Source organism: Urtica dioica, chromosome 4 (genome assembly GCF_054948205.1).
Source record: "Urtica dioica subsp. dioica isolate 48M chromosome 4, U.dioica_male_clone48M_v1_H2, whole genome shotgun sequence".
NCBI lineage: Eukaryota > Viridiplantae > Streptophyta > Magnoliopsida > Rosales > Urticaceae > Urtica > Urtica dioica.
The window spans coordinates 5,526,386-5,540,832 of record NC_142759.1 but is presented as its reverse complement, the minus strand read 5'-3'; the positions used below and the strand labels follow the sequence as shown (position 1 = coordinate 5,540,832).

Sequence of the window (14,447 nt, the reverse complement as noted above, 5' to 3'; positions counted from 1 at the left end):
TTGATAGTCATCAAAATCACAGATTCGAACAGAGAATCCAGAATTTAGAGTTGCAATTCGAACACGGAATGAAATCATCTCTTGGGATATATGAATTTGATTATTTAATTTCAATTTAAGGCTATTTTTATTTCAAAATTGAGAATTTAGAAGTTAGGATACTGTTTGGATTTTATTCTGTTTTTCTTATATAAGAGTTAATATCAATTGAAATGAGATTTGTGACACTGTTATCCATTTTATGGTATAATTTCATTATTTTAGTTAAACTGATGGTATGAACTCGACATTTTTTAAAATAAAATGTTAAACTCGATATTTCACTAAAACACATGATATAAATGTGTTATTTTCCCTTAATTAAAATTAAAAATATATATGTATATATATATATATATTTATATAACCGCTGAGAAGGAGTCTATCGGGTCAAACCCATCTATGCATGATCAATAAAGATGTTGACCGCTTACAAGGAATCAAAAAAGTTTAATCGGGTCAGACCCATCTCGGCTCAAGAGAATCTCGCGAAGTAACGAATAACATCAAAATAATGCCTAACATCGATAAGAGTACTATGAGATTGATCATTATGAGAGATAAAGGTTGGATGATTCAAACAAGTTTAGTATAAATATCTAGATGTAATAACAAAAATGTCATCTAAAATTCTCTTTATGAACTAGGAAATTGTTATACATTCTCTTTGTATTCGACCTTGATCTATTCGGTATAATTAATCTAATTTGTTTGAATCCATTTAGTCGAATTTCAATTTTTTCTTTCCATTTTCTATTTAATTAACACATACATATATATTACATTTTACTCTATGCAATATTTAGTTCATATATAATAGACAAGAATTTGAAGTCCACTAATCATAAATTTAAATTAAATTTCTTGATAAAGTCGTGACGGTTTGATGAGCAAAAAAGTCAACAGTCGTACGATAAAACTTCAGCTACAAATTTATCCACCGCAAATTCCGAGTGATCAAAGATTTGAAAGGAGAGCTTTTTCCATAGTATCGATGCTCAAGAGCTACTATAGCCGTCCCGAACTTCTTCGATAAAACTTGTATCAAAGTACCCATTTTCAGCTACAAACTGTAGTACATACTCTATGAATATAACCACTAACTCTAAAATGTCAGTTACCATAACTGAGAAAAATTTATATTTCCTTAAATAGAATAAAACGTTAATATATAAAATAGTTCAACTCCAAATTCACTTGCCTGATATTTCCTTTTTCACACACATACACAACGTTAGGATTAACAGGAAATAAGGCTTACACTAAGATAATCATTAGCGATGCCATTGCACAGACCTTTGCCGCATATCCAGAGGAAAATCGGACCATCTAGGATACGAAAATTGTCTAGGTATTCATAATATCTCTGGGAAAATTGACGATGGTCCTGCAATTCAATAGCCCTCAACATTAGGCCAGTAAAATATGAGAGAGAGAGGGAGATAGAGAAATTGGGAGATTATGGTTTGGTACATAAGGAGAGAAGTGATCGAGAGTCTAACCAGAGCTCATTGGTCAAGTATTTGTCGTTCCTGACCAAACGATGATAAGCGAGATTCATTCACACTTATCTCTGCCTTTTAGATAAGAATCTAGTTTGTTCTTAGTGTTTTTGATGTTATTTTGTGTAGTTTTAGTGAACTTTTACGTTTATGAGTTAAAGAGAGCTTTTAGATAGTTTTTAAAGAAAATGAGGCATTTGGGAGCTAAACGGAGGTGTTTTGGACTTCACAAAAAGTTGAGAAGTGAATTTCGGAGTTGGTGTGTCGCGCCTATCACAATGCGCGCCGCGCCTAAGATGCAAACTCCAAGCAGGAAGTTTGACGTCCAATGCGCCATCCAAGACGCACCGCCCTTTGCAAGTTCAAACATGGCATGGCGCACTATTCAAGTGGCGCGGCGCGCCACGGTATTTTTCAGCTATTTCCATCCTCGCCTTTTGAGTTAATCTTGACCATTAGATCCTATCCAAGAGCTCAAAATGCTCCGAAAGCACACTTTGGATGGTCATATACTCTTGGCTAGGTCACCATATGAAAGATACTTGATTTTCTAGAGAGAGATTTTGATAAACCTAGATTTTGGGAGAAGCCTTTTGAGGTTCTAAACTTTGTAAAGAAAAAAGAGTGAAGTGACACACTCTCCTATAATTTATTCTTTTCCTTTCTCTTTATTTTATTCCTGCTTTGTTGAACTCATTTACATCAGTTTATTGTTGTTTTGAACTATGTTTAGTTTATGTTTGCTATGAGCATTGAATATTGTTAGCTTTTGAAGTTATTAGTTTGTTGAGTTGAATATTGAAGTTTTACTCGAAGTTAATGCAATTTATTGTTGGTTGTTGAGTTAGCATTCAATGTCTCATTTGTTTCTTATTTTGTTTCTTTTACCAATTTCTATTTTTCTTTGTTTGTTCATAATCATGAGTAGCTAAATAGTCAAAGGGGTGCGATGTAGTTAGTGAGTTGATTTTGGCTGGTTATTCCTTAGATTAGAAATGGTGCTTCATGATTGGATTAGATAGTGAAAATCTATGGGCTAAATGCAGTTGTTTGTTTTTAATAAAAACCCAAACCGAGAGGGGTAAGTTCGTCAAATAATTAGGTTCTTAAAGACTAGAGAGAAATTAATGGATGTTATAGGGGATTGTAAATTGTGCTTCATGGTTGGGTTAAATAGTGAAAATCTATGGGTTTTGGGTTGTGTGTTATTTTTAGTTAGATTAGCTACGTAACTAGTGAATGATAAAGTTAGACTAGAAATTGAGACGTAATAAACGAGCGAGCTTTATCCATCCCGTCATTCATCCATATAGAATTATAGAAAGATAAGGGGTAGTTGTAGTTGATTGAAATTCCGAGCTAAATGCAGCTGTTTGTTTTAATAGAAGCCAAACCGAGAGATGTAAGTTCGTCAAATAACTAGATCCCTAAAGTAGATACAGGAAGACACATTTTGAAAACTAATGGGAATTAAAAAAAAATGTAAATAACGATACGAGGCTTTGCAATGATTTTTGCCATTTGTTGTTGAAGCGCATTTATATCGAAGCTCTATCCAAAAGTTAAATGGATGCTAATTTTCCGCCAGCTACTGTCTAGTACTTCAGCTGAAAAGTAACATCTACGACAATGGAAAAATGATCTCTCCAAAAATCTCGAATGACCATGATTTGTCCATTAAAACTAGCATCTGAAAGCCAAGTTCTAGTTTTCTTACTGACATATACATAAGTTATGTAACATAACTCGGTCAATATATTTTTTAACCCCTTGAAAATGGCTGCTTCAAGTCAAAGTCAAGTCAATGTAAAACATCTCATTGATCCTGCAAAACCACGATTTCCGCTGCGAATTAGACATCTATGATAAGCATGCTCAAAAGAAAGGGAAAAAAAAGCTGTGCCCATAAAAGACCAAATGTTAGGCAATCCAATGATAATATCAACGAGAAAGCAAGTCGAAACTAGCTACCTGATTATTCGAAGATTGTTCATGCTGCTTGTGGGGCTTGATGTTCAAGTCGATCAAGTTGTTGTCGCGTTTTGGATGATGGCCTTCGGCGTTGTTGGGCTCCGATAGACGAATCGGCGAAGCCCTCTGATTCCGATCGCTCTCCTCTGCCGAAGACGATGCCATCATTTTCGGAGGGGCTTGACTTTGCCCTCTTCTCGCTTCAGCTTGCTCTATGTTAGCCTCGTCGACGTTGCTCGTTTTGTCCCCCGGAAACTATGTGCACACAACCATAACACATTCGACATTCATTCCAATTTCCAACTACGCAAAGTAAAACCGATCTTTCGAGGGTTTTATCTGATACATCAACGATGTGATACATCAAATGTGGATAGATTTTTAACATATCTAAAACGTTGGCTAGATTGCAAATCTAAAGTATCAAGCGGCTAAGTCCGCGGAATTTTTCTTTTTTCAACTGGTTCTCAGATGACACTCCACGATACTTGAGACAAAAATCACAAAAAAGAGTTCAGGGACAAGGAATGAACCTCGACTCTTTGTCTCAAGAGGAGATATCTTCCATGCGTTCTTTTACCGCCGACGTGAACAATCATATCGCATTGCAAACAAAGCGAGCTCCCATCGATCTCGCAGTAAAAGAAAGCTACACGCATTTTTTTTAACATCGCAGGGAATAAAAGTCAAATTCTTTCGAACGGAAAATAGATCTACTAAACGCCGAATTGCAAGACGTACCAGGGGCGTTTTCACAAATGTCGCACTTTTGGACATCGCTGGGATCTGCGAGCCCAACTCTAACGTGACGGCTAGCGAGTTTGTTGCACATGTGGACCTGTCATATCATTTTCAGTAGAGTTCTAACACCAAGTTATAAATCATACAAATTTGAGACTCGCCATTGACATCTGAGTATCCAAATCATACTAATTCAACATTCAGTCTAGTCACTGGGACGAAATTGAACAAGAAGAAAATCACTCAAGATGAGCCTGTTTTCTAGGTAAAATACTTGGAGTAGAGAAAAAACATAGACAGCACAAAACACCATAAAGACTAAATCTTTATTGAAGTCCAGAAATTTATTCTCATATCTACGACTTTCATAAACCTCCATTTTGCTTGATTGAACAATCTTATTTTTATCTCCATGTCATCGACACATTACAAACACTCATTAAAGTCATATTAGAAAAAGATTGGGCCTTTAGGATCTTGGTCATCAAAACACCAAATGGGCATATTTAAAAAAAGTTTATTTCGAATATTATTTATATTTTACAGAGATTACCTTTTCATCACAGGCACGGCAGAGAGCAGCTTCGTCGGCAGCGCAAAAGAGAATAGCAGCTGCGCTTTCACAAGCGTCGCACAGTGTTCGCATAACTCAATAATAATAACAGTAATAATAATGATGATGATAAATCTCCTTCAAATCTTCTCATGATCTCTCTCTATCTACACCTAACCCTCTAACGATATCATCAACCGCATCTTAATGCAAACCAACTGGATAGCTTAGCTCACTCCTTGTTTCTTCACTGAATAAAAGTATCCAATAAGAGCCGAGTCTGTTGTCCTAAGCCTAGTAGCGATTCAATCGTATATTATAAAAGTAATTGTTGGGAATACGGGTTTAAGAAAGAAACTAGAGAAAAACAAGAGAGGGAGAGAGAGATGAAAGGACGATGAAGGCTTGGAATTGGGTTGGAGTCTTGGAGTAGGACCTTTAACGGGAGATTCGAGAAGTCAATTTTTGTTGTCTTATAAATTTTAATATTTCATTTTTTATAATTTATTTATCGTATACTCTTCTACAACAGACAAGAAATGATACAAAAACAAAGAGAGGAAAATGGATTCTTTTGCTTTATTGTCAACCAAAATGGTAAAGAGGGTTTTTTTTTTTTTTTTTTTTAAGCTTGTTGTTTGTTTGTAGCCACAAACTTGAAAAGCAGTTTGTGGGGTTGGCATTCGACAAGGCCTCCAAGCAATTCTCGCCCATTACTTACATATCTGATTGGGTCCCACTCTCACACACTGTATTTTGGGATTGTTTCAATTGCCCTGTATATTTTTTTCAAAATTTTTTTAGCAGAAAATGAGGTTTTATAGACTATATACCCTTTGATCTTTTTGGTTTAAATAATTTACCCACTTTTTTCAAGGGTAGTTGATGTCTGTTATGATTGAAATGACATTCACTTTGAAGTTGTGTATAATTATTACTAAACTAAACTGTGTATCACATAATTGATCCACTTTTAGCCACTCATATGCTTTATTTTCCTCCTTACAAAATGTTGTTACATGGAATTTGACGTTTTGATTCAAGCAATCCTCTTGTCTCTCATGTTGTTCATCGCATCACACATGACATCATTTATTTCTCTATGTCAGGATACGACGTGCTTTCGCTGACAGCTTTTTAACTGGCCACGGTGGATGTGCGTCATCTGTCTCTGTTTCGAATCAGATGACATTCCTTTTGTTTGTCTCTTTTAAGAGAATGTCTCACCCTTGGTTAGGGTTACACACTTGTGTTGCCAAAATCTTTTTGAAGAAAAAAGTGTGTCTTTGTTATCTAGTGTTTGTGTCTTTCCGATGACAACAAATCTAGCTTTTTACAGTGGTTGCTGTTGGTTCATATACATTGATACACTGAGAGAGTGTTAGGGTGAAAAGTGAGGGGAGCCTAGATTAGTGACTATCTAGAATAGTTTGGAGTTAGGAATACTGGAAGTTTATACTCCATGTGTATTCCGTTACTGTACTCATACTATTGACTAGTGAAGTTACTATTTTCACTGGGATTCATATCCCCTGAGTAGGCAGTTGAAGCCGAACTGGGTTACCATTTTTGGTGTCTTTTACTTTTATTTGTTTACTTGCTATTTGTTGCTTGTTGTCTTTGCAGTTGTTATTACACCTCTTAACAACACTTAACAGGTTAACTACTTCAAATAGATCTAGACTTTCACAGGGAAAAAAAAACTCAGGAATAATCCGAAGGCATAAAAAAAAACTCGACTATGAAAAATTGTTCAATTATTAATACTAAAAAATATTTAAAATTTTGTGTTATCAACCTACGAACAAGGAACTCGATCATTTTAAAAAAAAAGTAATGTAAGAAGAAGAACGGACACTCTTAAGAACATTTTCCACATGATTTTTTCGTATTGATCATCACTCTCAATCAAAATTTTCATATTATGCAACATTTTTTCCATGCAATTTTTTATTGCATATCGATGTTTTAGTGAAAATAGCATTTTATCTGAAAAAATAATTTTCTACTTTTTACTATTTTTATGGGCCATTTCCCATCGACGCATGTGATTTTCATAAATTTGGAAGACTTGCTGCAACATCCGAAATGACATTTAAGTCCTTTGTATTTGTAATTTTGTATCCAAGGGGTTGGTCCCTCTTTGTTGCGCTGTTAATATATAATGATAGTTGTACATTTATTTTTTCCCGGTTTGATGTTTGAGTGCACAAGGAATCTGAGCATGTATTTTGATTTTGACCACATTGAGTGAACACGATAAAGATATATACCTAATTGGTTCGGCAAGATTACAATCTATGACGGGACAACGTTATCCCCCCACCTTTCACCATTAATTTCGCGGGTTTCTACTTCCGTACGACAATATAAATTATTAAAAAAATTGTAAAAACTTTTTTTTTTAGAGGGAACATTATTAGCTAATGATACAAGAACAAATATATACAAATATGAAAGTTTGGACAAATATAATAATCTTTCATGCTATCACACAAACACACCAAAAAATTAAATAAATATGAACAATATTGCTCGTGGAATTCGATCTCACGTCCTACCCGTAAAAGGAGAAGTGATATTTGGTAAATAAGTTTAATTATTAATGATAGTTTGCTAAATAACTACTTTTAATTAAAATTATAATTTAATTATTTAAAAATAAAAATAGTTCAATTAATGCATACGTTTCTATAATATGTCGCATGAGTCTTATTTTATTTTGAGCTATTTCTTTGATTTGTAGATAGTCCAGCTAGAATTTTAGCGTGGAAAATTAATTGAGTTATATGCATAATTTTCATCTTTTAAAAACTTATTTTATTTTATTCAAGGGTAATTTAGCAAAATAACCAATTTAAACGTTGAGAATTGCTAAATAGCCAAGGTTTGGTAAATATTAGGTAAATAGTCAATTTTATATATTTACAAATGTAAATATTAAGTAAATAGCCACTTCCATATTAAGTCACGTCATCATTTATGGCTATTTACTTAATATTGGTTATTTAGCAATATCAAACGTTTAAGTTGGCTATTTTTTTAATTTTTTGTTTATTTAATGAATCTGTTACTAATACTGAATATTTTATCTAAGCCAACTCGTGGCGAACCTTAACGATATATTGAGAGCTTTGGTGTAAGGATGGAGATAGCAACATAAGGTTCTTCTATACGTCAACTTGCAGGAAATATTGATAATATAGAAGACTTCTTATCTAATTAAGTAGCTGATTTATAAAATATTGGAATGACGTCGACTTTTCAAATATGAAATTTTAGAACAGATTTTTATTTCTCGTTCGAGAAGTATAAGATCGGATATTTATTTGTCAAGATCAAAGCTAGATGAAATGGGAAATTAATGTTCAAAATGTGCCTAAAATATTATGAAAATGGTGACAGGAACAAATTTGCAAAATTTCCACAATGTTATGTTGATTTTGTAGTACATATATAGACTTTCTCTAACTAATGGATTGGGTCCTCATGGTGACCCAATTTTGTAAACGAGTTAAGATATACACAAGCTTATATCTATCGTACACATCGTTAAACCGATTGTTCGGACTGAGCTAGGCTGGGCTGGTGGGTGGGTGTCTCCTTTAATTTTTATAATTTCATTTTTTCATATAAATATTTAGATAATTTTTTGAACATTTGGACAAGTCCAGAATTAATGGTGCAAAATTGTTGCATTGATGTTGAACACTTTGTACGATGTGTAACCTTCAAGCATTAAGGAGCGCCTTCGTGACTAATAAATGTTGCAAGAACATTTGTAACCAGTCTTGCTTAGTATCTTAAAGGCGGGTCTCTTATCCTCTCATTTGACACACCAAAACTTGCCTTAAAAAAATTCGTTGATTTCTTTGTTGCCTTGGTAGATTATGGATGTGGTTCTAGTTCGCTGGAGACTTACATTTTAGGGGCGGACCCACATTGACCTTCCCAACTTTTGAGTAAATTCCTTAAATACCTTATTTTAATATGGTAACTTTTAAATGCCATTAATTAAAATATAGATTCTATAACTACCTTATTTATTTTATAAATTTCTTATCTATCTCATTTGTTTTTATAAAATTTCAAATCTACCTCATTTTTTTAAATAATTATATAATTGTGAATTTTGCCTATATTTTGTCCATGAGTCTAAATTTTTCCTTAATTTTTTTTTCCTTCTAATTGTGTATTTGTGGGGTTAAAATACTTTTGTTCCTTCTTTACCCCTCCATACATCTTTGTAATTTTTTAGTTGGCTTTGTAATTTTTTAGAATGCTTGGTTAGTGGTGCGCATATTACATGGTTATCCTATCTCTCGAGTCAGTCAATTTTGTTTCTTCAATTAAATGGAATTTTTGAGTTGATTATATATGATATATATGTGGGTATAGCGCATTGTATATGGGGATAAGTTTAGATTATAATTTAGTTTCTATAAATAATTTTTTCTTTTGATTGTTTTGATTTGTTTGGAGGAATTTGCGTACAAATTAATTTAGTGTTAAGAGATAATTTAAATATTTATTCAGAGATATATTTTTTTTATATGAAATGAAGTCGTTCTACATTTTGAATTTAAAAAATATATATTTTGAGATATTTTTAATTTTTTTATGAATATAATTTAGATGTTTATAAAATATTTTAAGTGGTTTGAATCTGGTCAAGATTATTGTTTGAGAGTGATGATTTATTTCTTTTAGAAATCACTTTTGATAAATTATTTTGGATCTCTGAAAACTTATTTTGGTGTGATTATCGTGTTTGCGATGCTAAAAAAATATTTTAAAATAACTAAAAATATTTGGAAATAACTGAAAATATTTGGAATTCTTCGTCTTCTTCTTTCGAACTTCATCTTTTTCTTCCTTCGATTTTTTGAATAGAGTTTCTAGGATTTTTGTTTACAGAGAAAAGCGTTGGAGGAAATTTTTGGAATTTTTTTATTTTTAAAACTTAAGGTCGCGAGTGTATGGGGAAGTTTTGATTTGAATATCGGAACCAGGCGCGTCAATAATTGCTTTGTATATAATATTATTTCTGATTTTGATAAAGTCTTTTAAGTGTTTTAGTTTAGGGGTAAATTAGGCAAACAGTTTCAACATTATATAACGTGTCCAAACATTTACAGACGTTGATTAAATATAAATTAGATAGTTTTATTTGGGCTACTCGGCTATAATGCCTTGATTTCAAATTAGAGCCAAATACCCTCATGATGAGGTATGTAAATAATTTTATTTTATAATAAAATATGCTGTCTAATTTATGTTTAAAATTTGTTTGTATCTATTATATATGATGTCATGTCAACTATATATAGTACTCATATTCATGCAAACGAAAACTACGGCAAAATTATGCATACATATATAATGACCCCGTTGGGTTAAAAGCAAAATTCAGGGAGCATGACGTTATGGGAAATTTGGAAGGCACGATGCCTTAGCCACTTTGACGATGGAGTCATGAGTAGGGACAAAACCCAGCGCAGCGTTGAGCAATATATTTCTCTTCTACTTCTGGCTAATCCGAAGGGAACTGATAAGAAAATCCGTAGCGATGCATGGCTTTGCTGGAAGCCACCAAAGGAGGGCCTTAAACTGAACATTGATGGTGCTTTTCGTAATGGATGCGGGGCTGTTGGAGGAGTCATCCGAGACACAAGAGGTAAATTTATTTGTGGATTTGCAGGTCCTGCCAAGGTAATAAATAGCCTGGCCGCGGAGACAGAAAGTCTCGTTACTAGCATTCTTAATCTCTCGGATCTTTGGCCAGATATCACTAGCATTGAGAGTGATTCAAAAATCCTTGTTGATTCTCTGGTTGGGAAAACTAAAACGCCTTGGTACATCGAGTGTCGTTGGAACATGATTAGGGGGGCTATAATGAACATTGATATTAGCCATGTGTATCGGGAGGAGAACATGGTGGCTGACTCTCTTAGCAAGTCTGGTTTTTCTCTACCTTGTTTTACAATTTTTGATTTTGATAGTTTACCCGTTCATATTCGTTCTTTAATTGTAAAAGATTGCACGGGATATAGATATCATAAAAAAATTGTGTAATCTATGCCTTTTGCCTTCTTATTTATCCCTTTTCAGTATTTTTGAATTCTTATATTGTAACCACGGTTAAAATTCTTATATTGTAACCACGGTTTTCATCCGCCACAAGTGAGGGCTTATCAATAAAATTCTCGTGGTGCCGTCCACGTTTATAAAAAATAAAAATAAAAATAAAAAAAAATAAAAAAATATATATAATGACCCCGTTTGGCATAGCTTTGTTTTAAAAAAATGCTTTTAAATTCTTCTTTTGAAAAAAACTGTTTTTTTTTTAAACTGACAGGTGTTTGGTAAACTGTTTATAGAACAGTTGTTGCTGGTAACAAAAGCTGATTTAGCGTTTGGTAAAATAAATATATTATAGTAAAAAGACTAAAATAGATATGTTCTTTAAAATTAAATAATAATTATTAATATGCTTATTTATATGCATATATATGAATAATATTTTTTTCTTAAAAAAATCAAAGAGAATAAAAGATAACGTAACGAGACAAACTACTATTGGACTCCAACGACCAATGATATTCCAATAAAATGCACAAATAATTTTTGAACAAGTTTCACTCTTAGATAAAAAAAAAAAAAAGATGGGGCAGAGAAACAAATTATGTATTATGGTACAAAAATCCTCACAATTTACGAGAGGAGATAGAATTTAGAATATCATACTGGGTAAATTACAGATGACTTAGAAACACTTTGTACGAGGATATTATAGTAATTTGTATAGAAAATTTAAAAACACTTTTATCCAAAAGCTAGTAATCATAGCTTTTCCATCTCGTGTACAAAATCTAAAATCGCTTTTGAAGTTTTTTGTAAAAACAGTTTTGTCAAGCACCGGATAAGCAGTTTAGTTTTTTCTAAAAACAAAAACAGAATTTTTTAATCTCAACCAAACCCAGCTAATTATATGTAAAACTCAAAATGGTATATCAAACATGTATTTTTAATATGAAAACCATATACATAGATTTTACCATCCATTATTACATGGAACCACAAAATAAATAAATAAAAAGAAATGCCTTTTATTAATTCTGCATGTTCTCACCCTTTTTTTTTCTGCTTCCTTTTAAAGGTACGTATAAAAAATGATAATTGATCGATATCACACACACACACACATAACGTAGGTACGTAGTCTTGTACGTACTATTGCTTCAGTAGTCTCTCAGAATGAGAAGTTCAACATGTCCATGCTCAAGCTCTCCATCATGACATTCTCCATGAAACCGCACGAGTACAGAGGCGCGTTGTTGGTGGTGAAGGCGATATGGTGATTATTATAATTAGTTGCCTTGGGTTTGAAGGCACAATTATTAATGGAGGAGAGAGGGACGATAGGGATGTTTTCGCAGTTGCAGAGCTCGACCATATAGCCGTCGGGGTCGTGGAAGAACACTTGCTCAACCTTCAAGCAACCCTCTTCTTCCACCACCGCCGTCGCGTATCTCATTCCCATCTCTTCTAGCCTCCGCTTCACTACCCCCACGTCTGTGCACTTTTTTTTTTTTTTTTTTGTGAAGAATATTGGTTAGAGATAAAAACAACTAATTATTAATTAGTTCGACAGAATTGTCGCTTGCATTTTAATTAACGTTTGATTCATAATTATAAATTGACCAATTTGATTAAGTGGCAAGGATACTATAAAAGTGAAAATTAGCCAATTTGATGACGTTGGTTAACATTTCAATAATAGTATATAAGTACAATACCAGTTTTGAAATTTATAATTATTACTTTCTCCACCCTTATTCATATATTTTGTAATTAAAATTTAAGTTGTATTATATGCTTATAATTAAAATAATTTATTATGGGAATGAATAATACTATTTTAGTAAAGAATAGTATTTTTAATTATTTATTTATTCAAAATAGCTTATATTTAAAAAAGTTTAAAAAATAGACTTTTTACAACTTATTAGTAAGCAATACTTTTGAATTAAATATAAGGACCATATAAATGAAAAACATAGAAATAAAAATTGACACAACACAGTGATGACTGTGATCCAAGATCGAACATAATGTATAAATGCGATAGTGCATAAGAAACAAGGAATATACGATTGATATGTTAATTAATAAATAATTTTATGAAGGGATTTTATAGAGAACACCCACATTTTAGTCATCCAACACGAGAATAAGTAGCATGTCATTAAAATTTTCCGTTTTATTATTCACGGAAAAAATAATTAAAACTTCTATTTTTTCTTTTATGATAATGACAATATAATTCTATTTTGGCAACAAAAATGTAAACTTTTAAATTCATTCTAAAAACAATAGGTATATATGATAAAAAAAATTTAAAAAAAAAATCCTTTAAAAAATATATATCAGAGATGATCATGAAATTTTATCAAGTAAATAGTTATAATAAAAGGATCATTGGAGAACTTAAAAAGACCCTTATTATAACATTATGACCATTTTTTTTTTTTATGGATGCATATTTAAATTAAACTATTTGTCTCGTGAATTTATTTACTAAATCAGAATTTAATATTTAAGGATGGATATGTCATGTGTGTGTATTTTGTTATTCTCTCTCAGAGGTATGTTTATTAATTTGCTAATTATACTTTTGAGGCTAGAACATCAAACTTCATTAGTAATTAACTATTTACTTACTTGGAAAGAAATGTGGTTGTCCTTCGTGTTGATCTGTCGAGGTTCCATTATCATATTGACGTCGTATTCATCCACGAGAGCCGGGTTTTCAATCAAGTGTATTCCAATTCCGTAGTTGTACAACCTATTATTATAAAAATAATTTTATTAATTAATTATTCATTTTTTAAATTTTTTTTACATAATATATGGCACATATATATATATATGTTAACAAACATACCAAGCTCCATTGAATTTGAAAGAAGAAGGACGCTTGACGAGAACAAACCCTAGAATGTCTTCATAAAATCGAACCGAATCCCAAACCGATCTGCAAAGCAACGAAACGTGGTTCAACGAGAGTAATGGCAATGCCTCGCAGTTGCTTGCTTCTTCTATCTCCGTCAAGTTGCTCATCATCATCACTCTCTAATAACCAACTGATTATTGATTACTGAGTTGATTCTTTTTCTTTTAGTAGTTTATATTATATATGTGAGTCACACCAATGATTGATGAACTCCGACTTTGAGAGAGTTGTATATATAAAGCGAGATATTTGCTGTGTATATTTCGTTCAAAACTCTGTTGAGCAATTTCCTCAGTGACGAACTTTCCTAGCAAATTCTCTCATCCAAATCAGACAAATTACTGAATATATATGGGGTCTTATATGTCCTGATCGTCCAACTATGTTTTTTAAACTTTTAATTTTTTTTTGGGGGGTGAGTGAGTAGGGGGATTGGAGAAATTAAACGAAGTTACTACGTATGATCATAGATGAATAAACGAAGTTCCTAGTAAGGGCTGTAATCGGATTGGGTTAGTCGGTTTTTTAATGTGTTAACGACTCGAATCGCTATAATTAATTTGTAGTTATAAAACCTAAATCAACTCGATTGAAAGTTAAAACCAAGCCAAATTAACCCAAAAAT

General features: G+C 32.4%; 2 protein-coding genes across 2 annotated transcripts; both read right to left on the bottom strand.

Moving 5' to 3' along the window:
- Positions 1 to 3,192: 3,192 nt before the first annotated feature.
- Positions 3,193 to 5,263, bottom strand: LOC149399649 (B-box zinc finger protein 18-like). Its single transcript, XM_089611955.1, has 5 exons — positions 4,807 to 5,263; positions 4,254 to 4,350; positions 4,046 to 4,161; positions 3,513 to 3,767; positions 3,193 to 3,366 (listed from the first exon to the last, which is right to left on the bottom strand). Exons 1-5 carry the CDS (start codon positions 4,897 to 4,899, stop codon positions 3,358 to 3,360), a joined length of 570 nt encoding a protein of 189 aa, XP_089468081.1. The 5' UTR covers positions 4,900 to 5,263; the 3' UTR covers positions 3,193 to 3,357.
- Positions 5,264 to 11,815: 6,552 nt separating this feature from the next.
- On the bottom strand, positions 11,816 to 14,108 carry LOC149399648 (glyoxylase I 4-like). The gene is made up of 3 exons (XM_089613768.1): positions 13,754 to 14,108; positions 13,531 to 13,654; positions 11,816 to 12,388 (listed from the first exon to the last, which is right to left on the bottom strand). The coding sequence occupies exons 1-3, from the start codon at positions 13,933 to 13,935 to the stop codon at positions 12,059 to 12,061; spliced, it is 636 nt and encodes a 211-aa protein (XP_089469894.1). The 5' UTR covers positions 13,936 to 14,108; the 3' UTR covers positions 11,816 to 12,058.
- Between the last annotated feature and the right edge of the window lie 339 nt (positions 14,109 to 14,447).

Excerpts from the sequence above, each read along its gene's own strand:
- LOC149399649 (XM_089611955.1), bottom strand. The coding sequence starts at position 4,899 with ATGCGAACACTGTGCGACGCTTGTGAAAGCGCAGCTGCTATTCTCTTT. Across the intron at positions 4,351-4,806 it reads GCCGTGCCTGTGATGAAAAG|GTCCACATGTGCAACAAACT; the intron begins GTAATCTCTGTA and ends ATGATATGACAG. Across the intron at positions 3,768-4,045 it reads TCTTGAGACAAAGAGTCGAG|TTTCCGGGGGACAAAACGAG; the intron begins GTTCATTCCTTG and ends GTGTGCACATAG.
- LOC149399648 (XM_089613768.1), bottom strand. The coding sequence starts at position 13,935 with ATGATGATGAGCAACTTGACGGAGATAGAAGAAGCAAGCAACTGCGAG. Across the intron at positions 13,655-13,753 it reads TTCAAATTCAATGGAGCTTG|GTTGTACAACTACGGAATTG; the intron begins GTATGTTTGTTA and ends TTATAATAATAG. Across the intron at positions 12,389-13,530 it reads ACAACCACATTTCTTTCCAA|TGCACAGACGTGGGGGTAGT; the intron begins GTAAGTAAATAG and ends AAAAAAAAAAAG.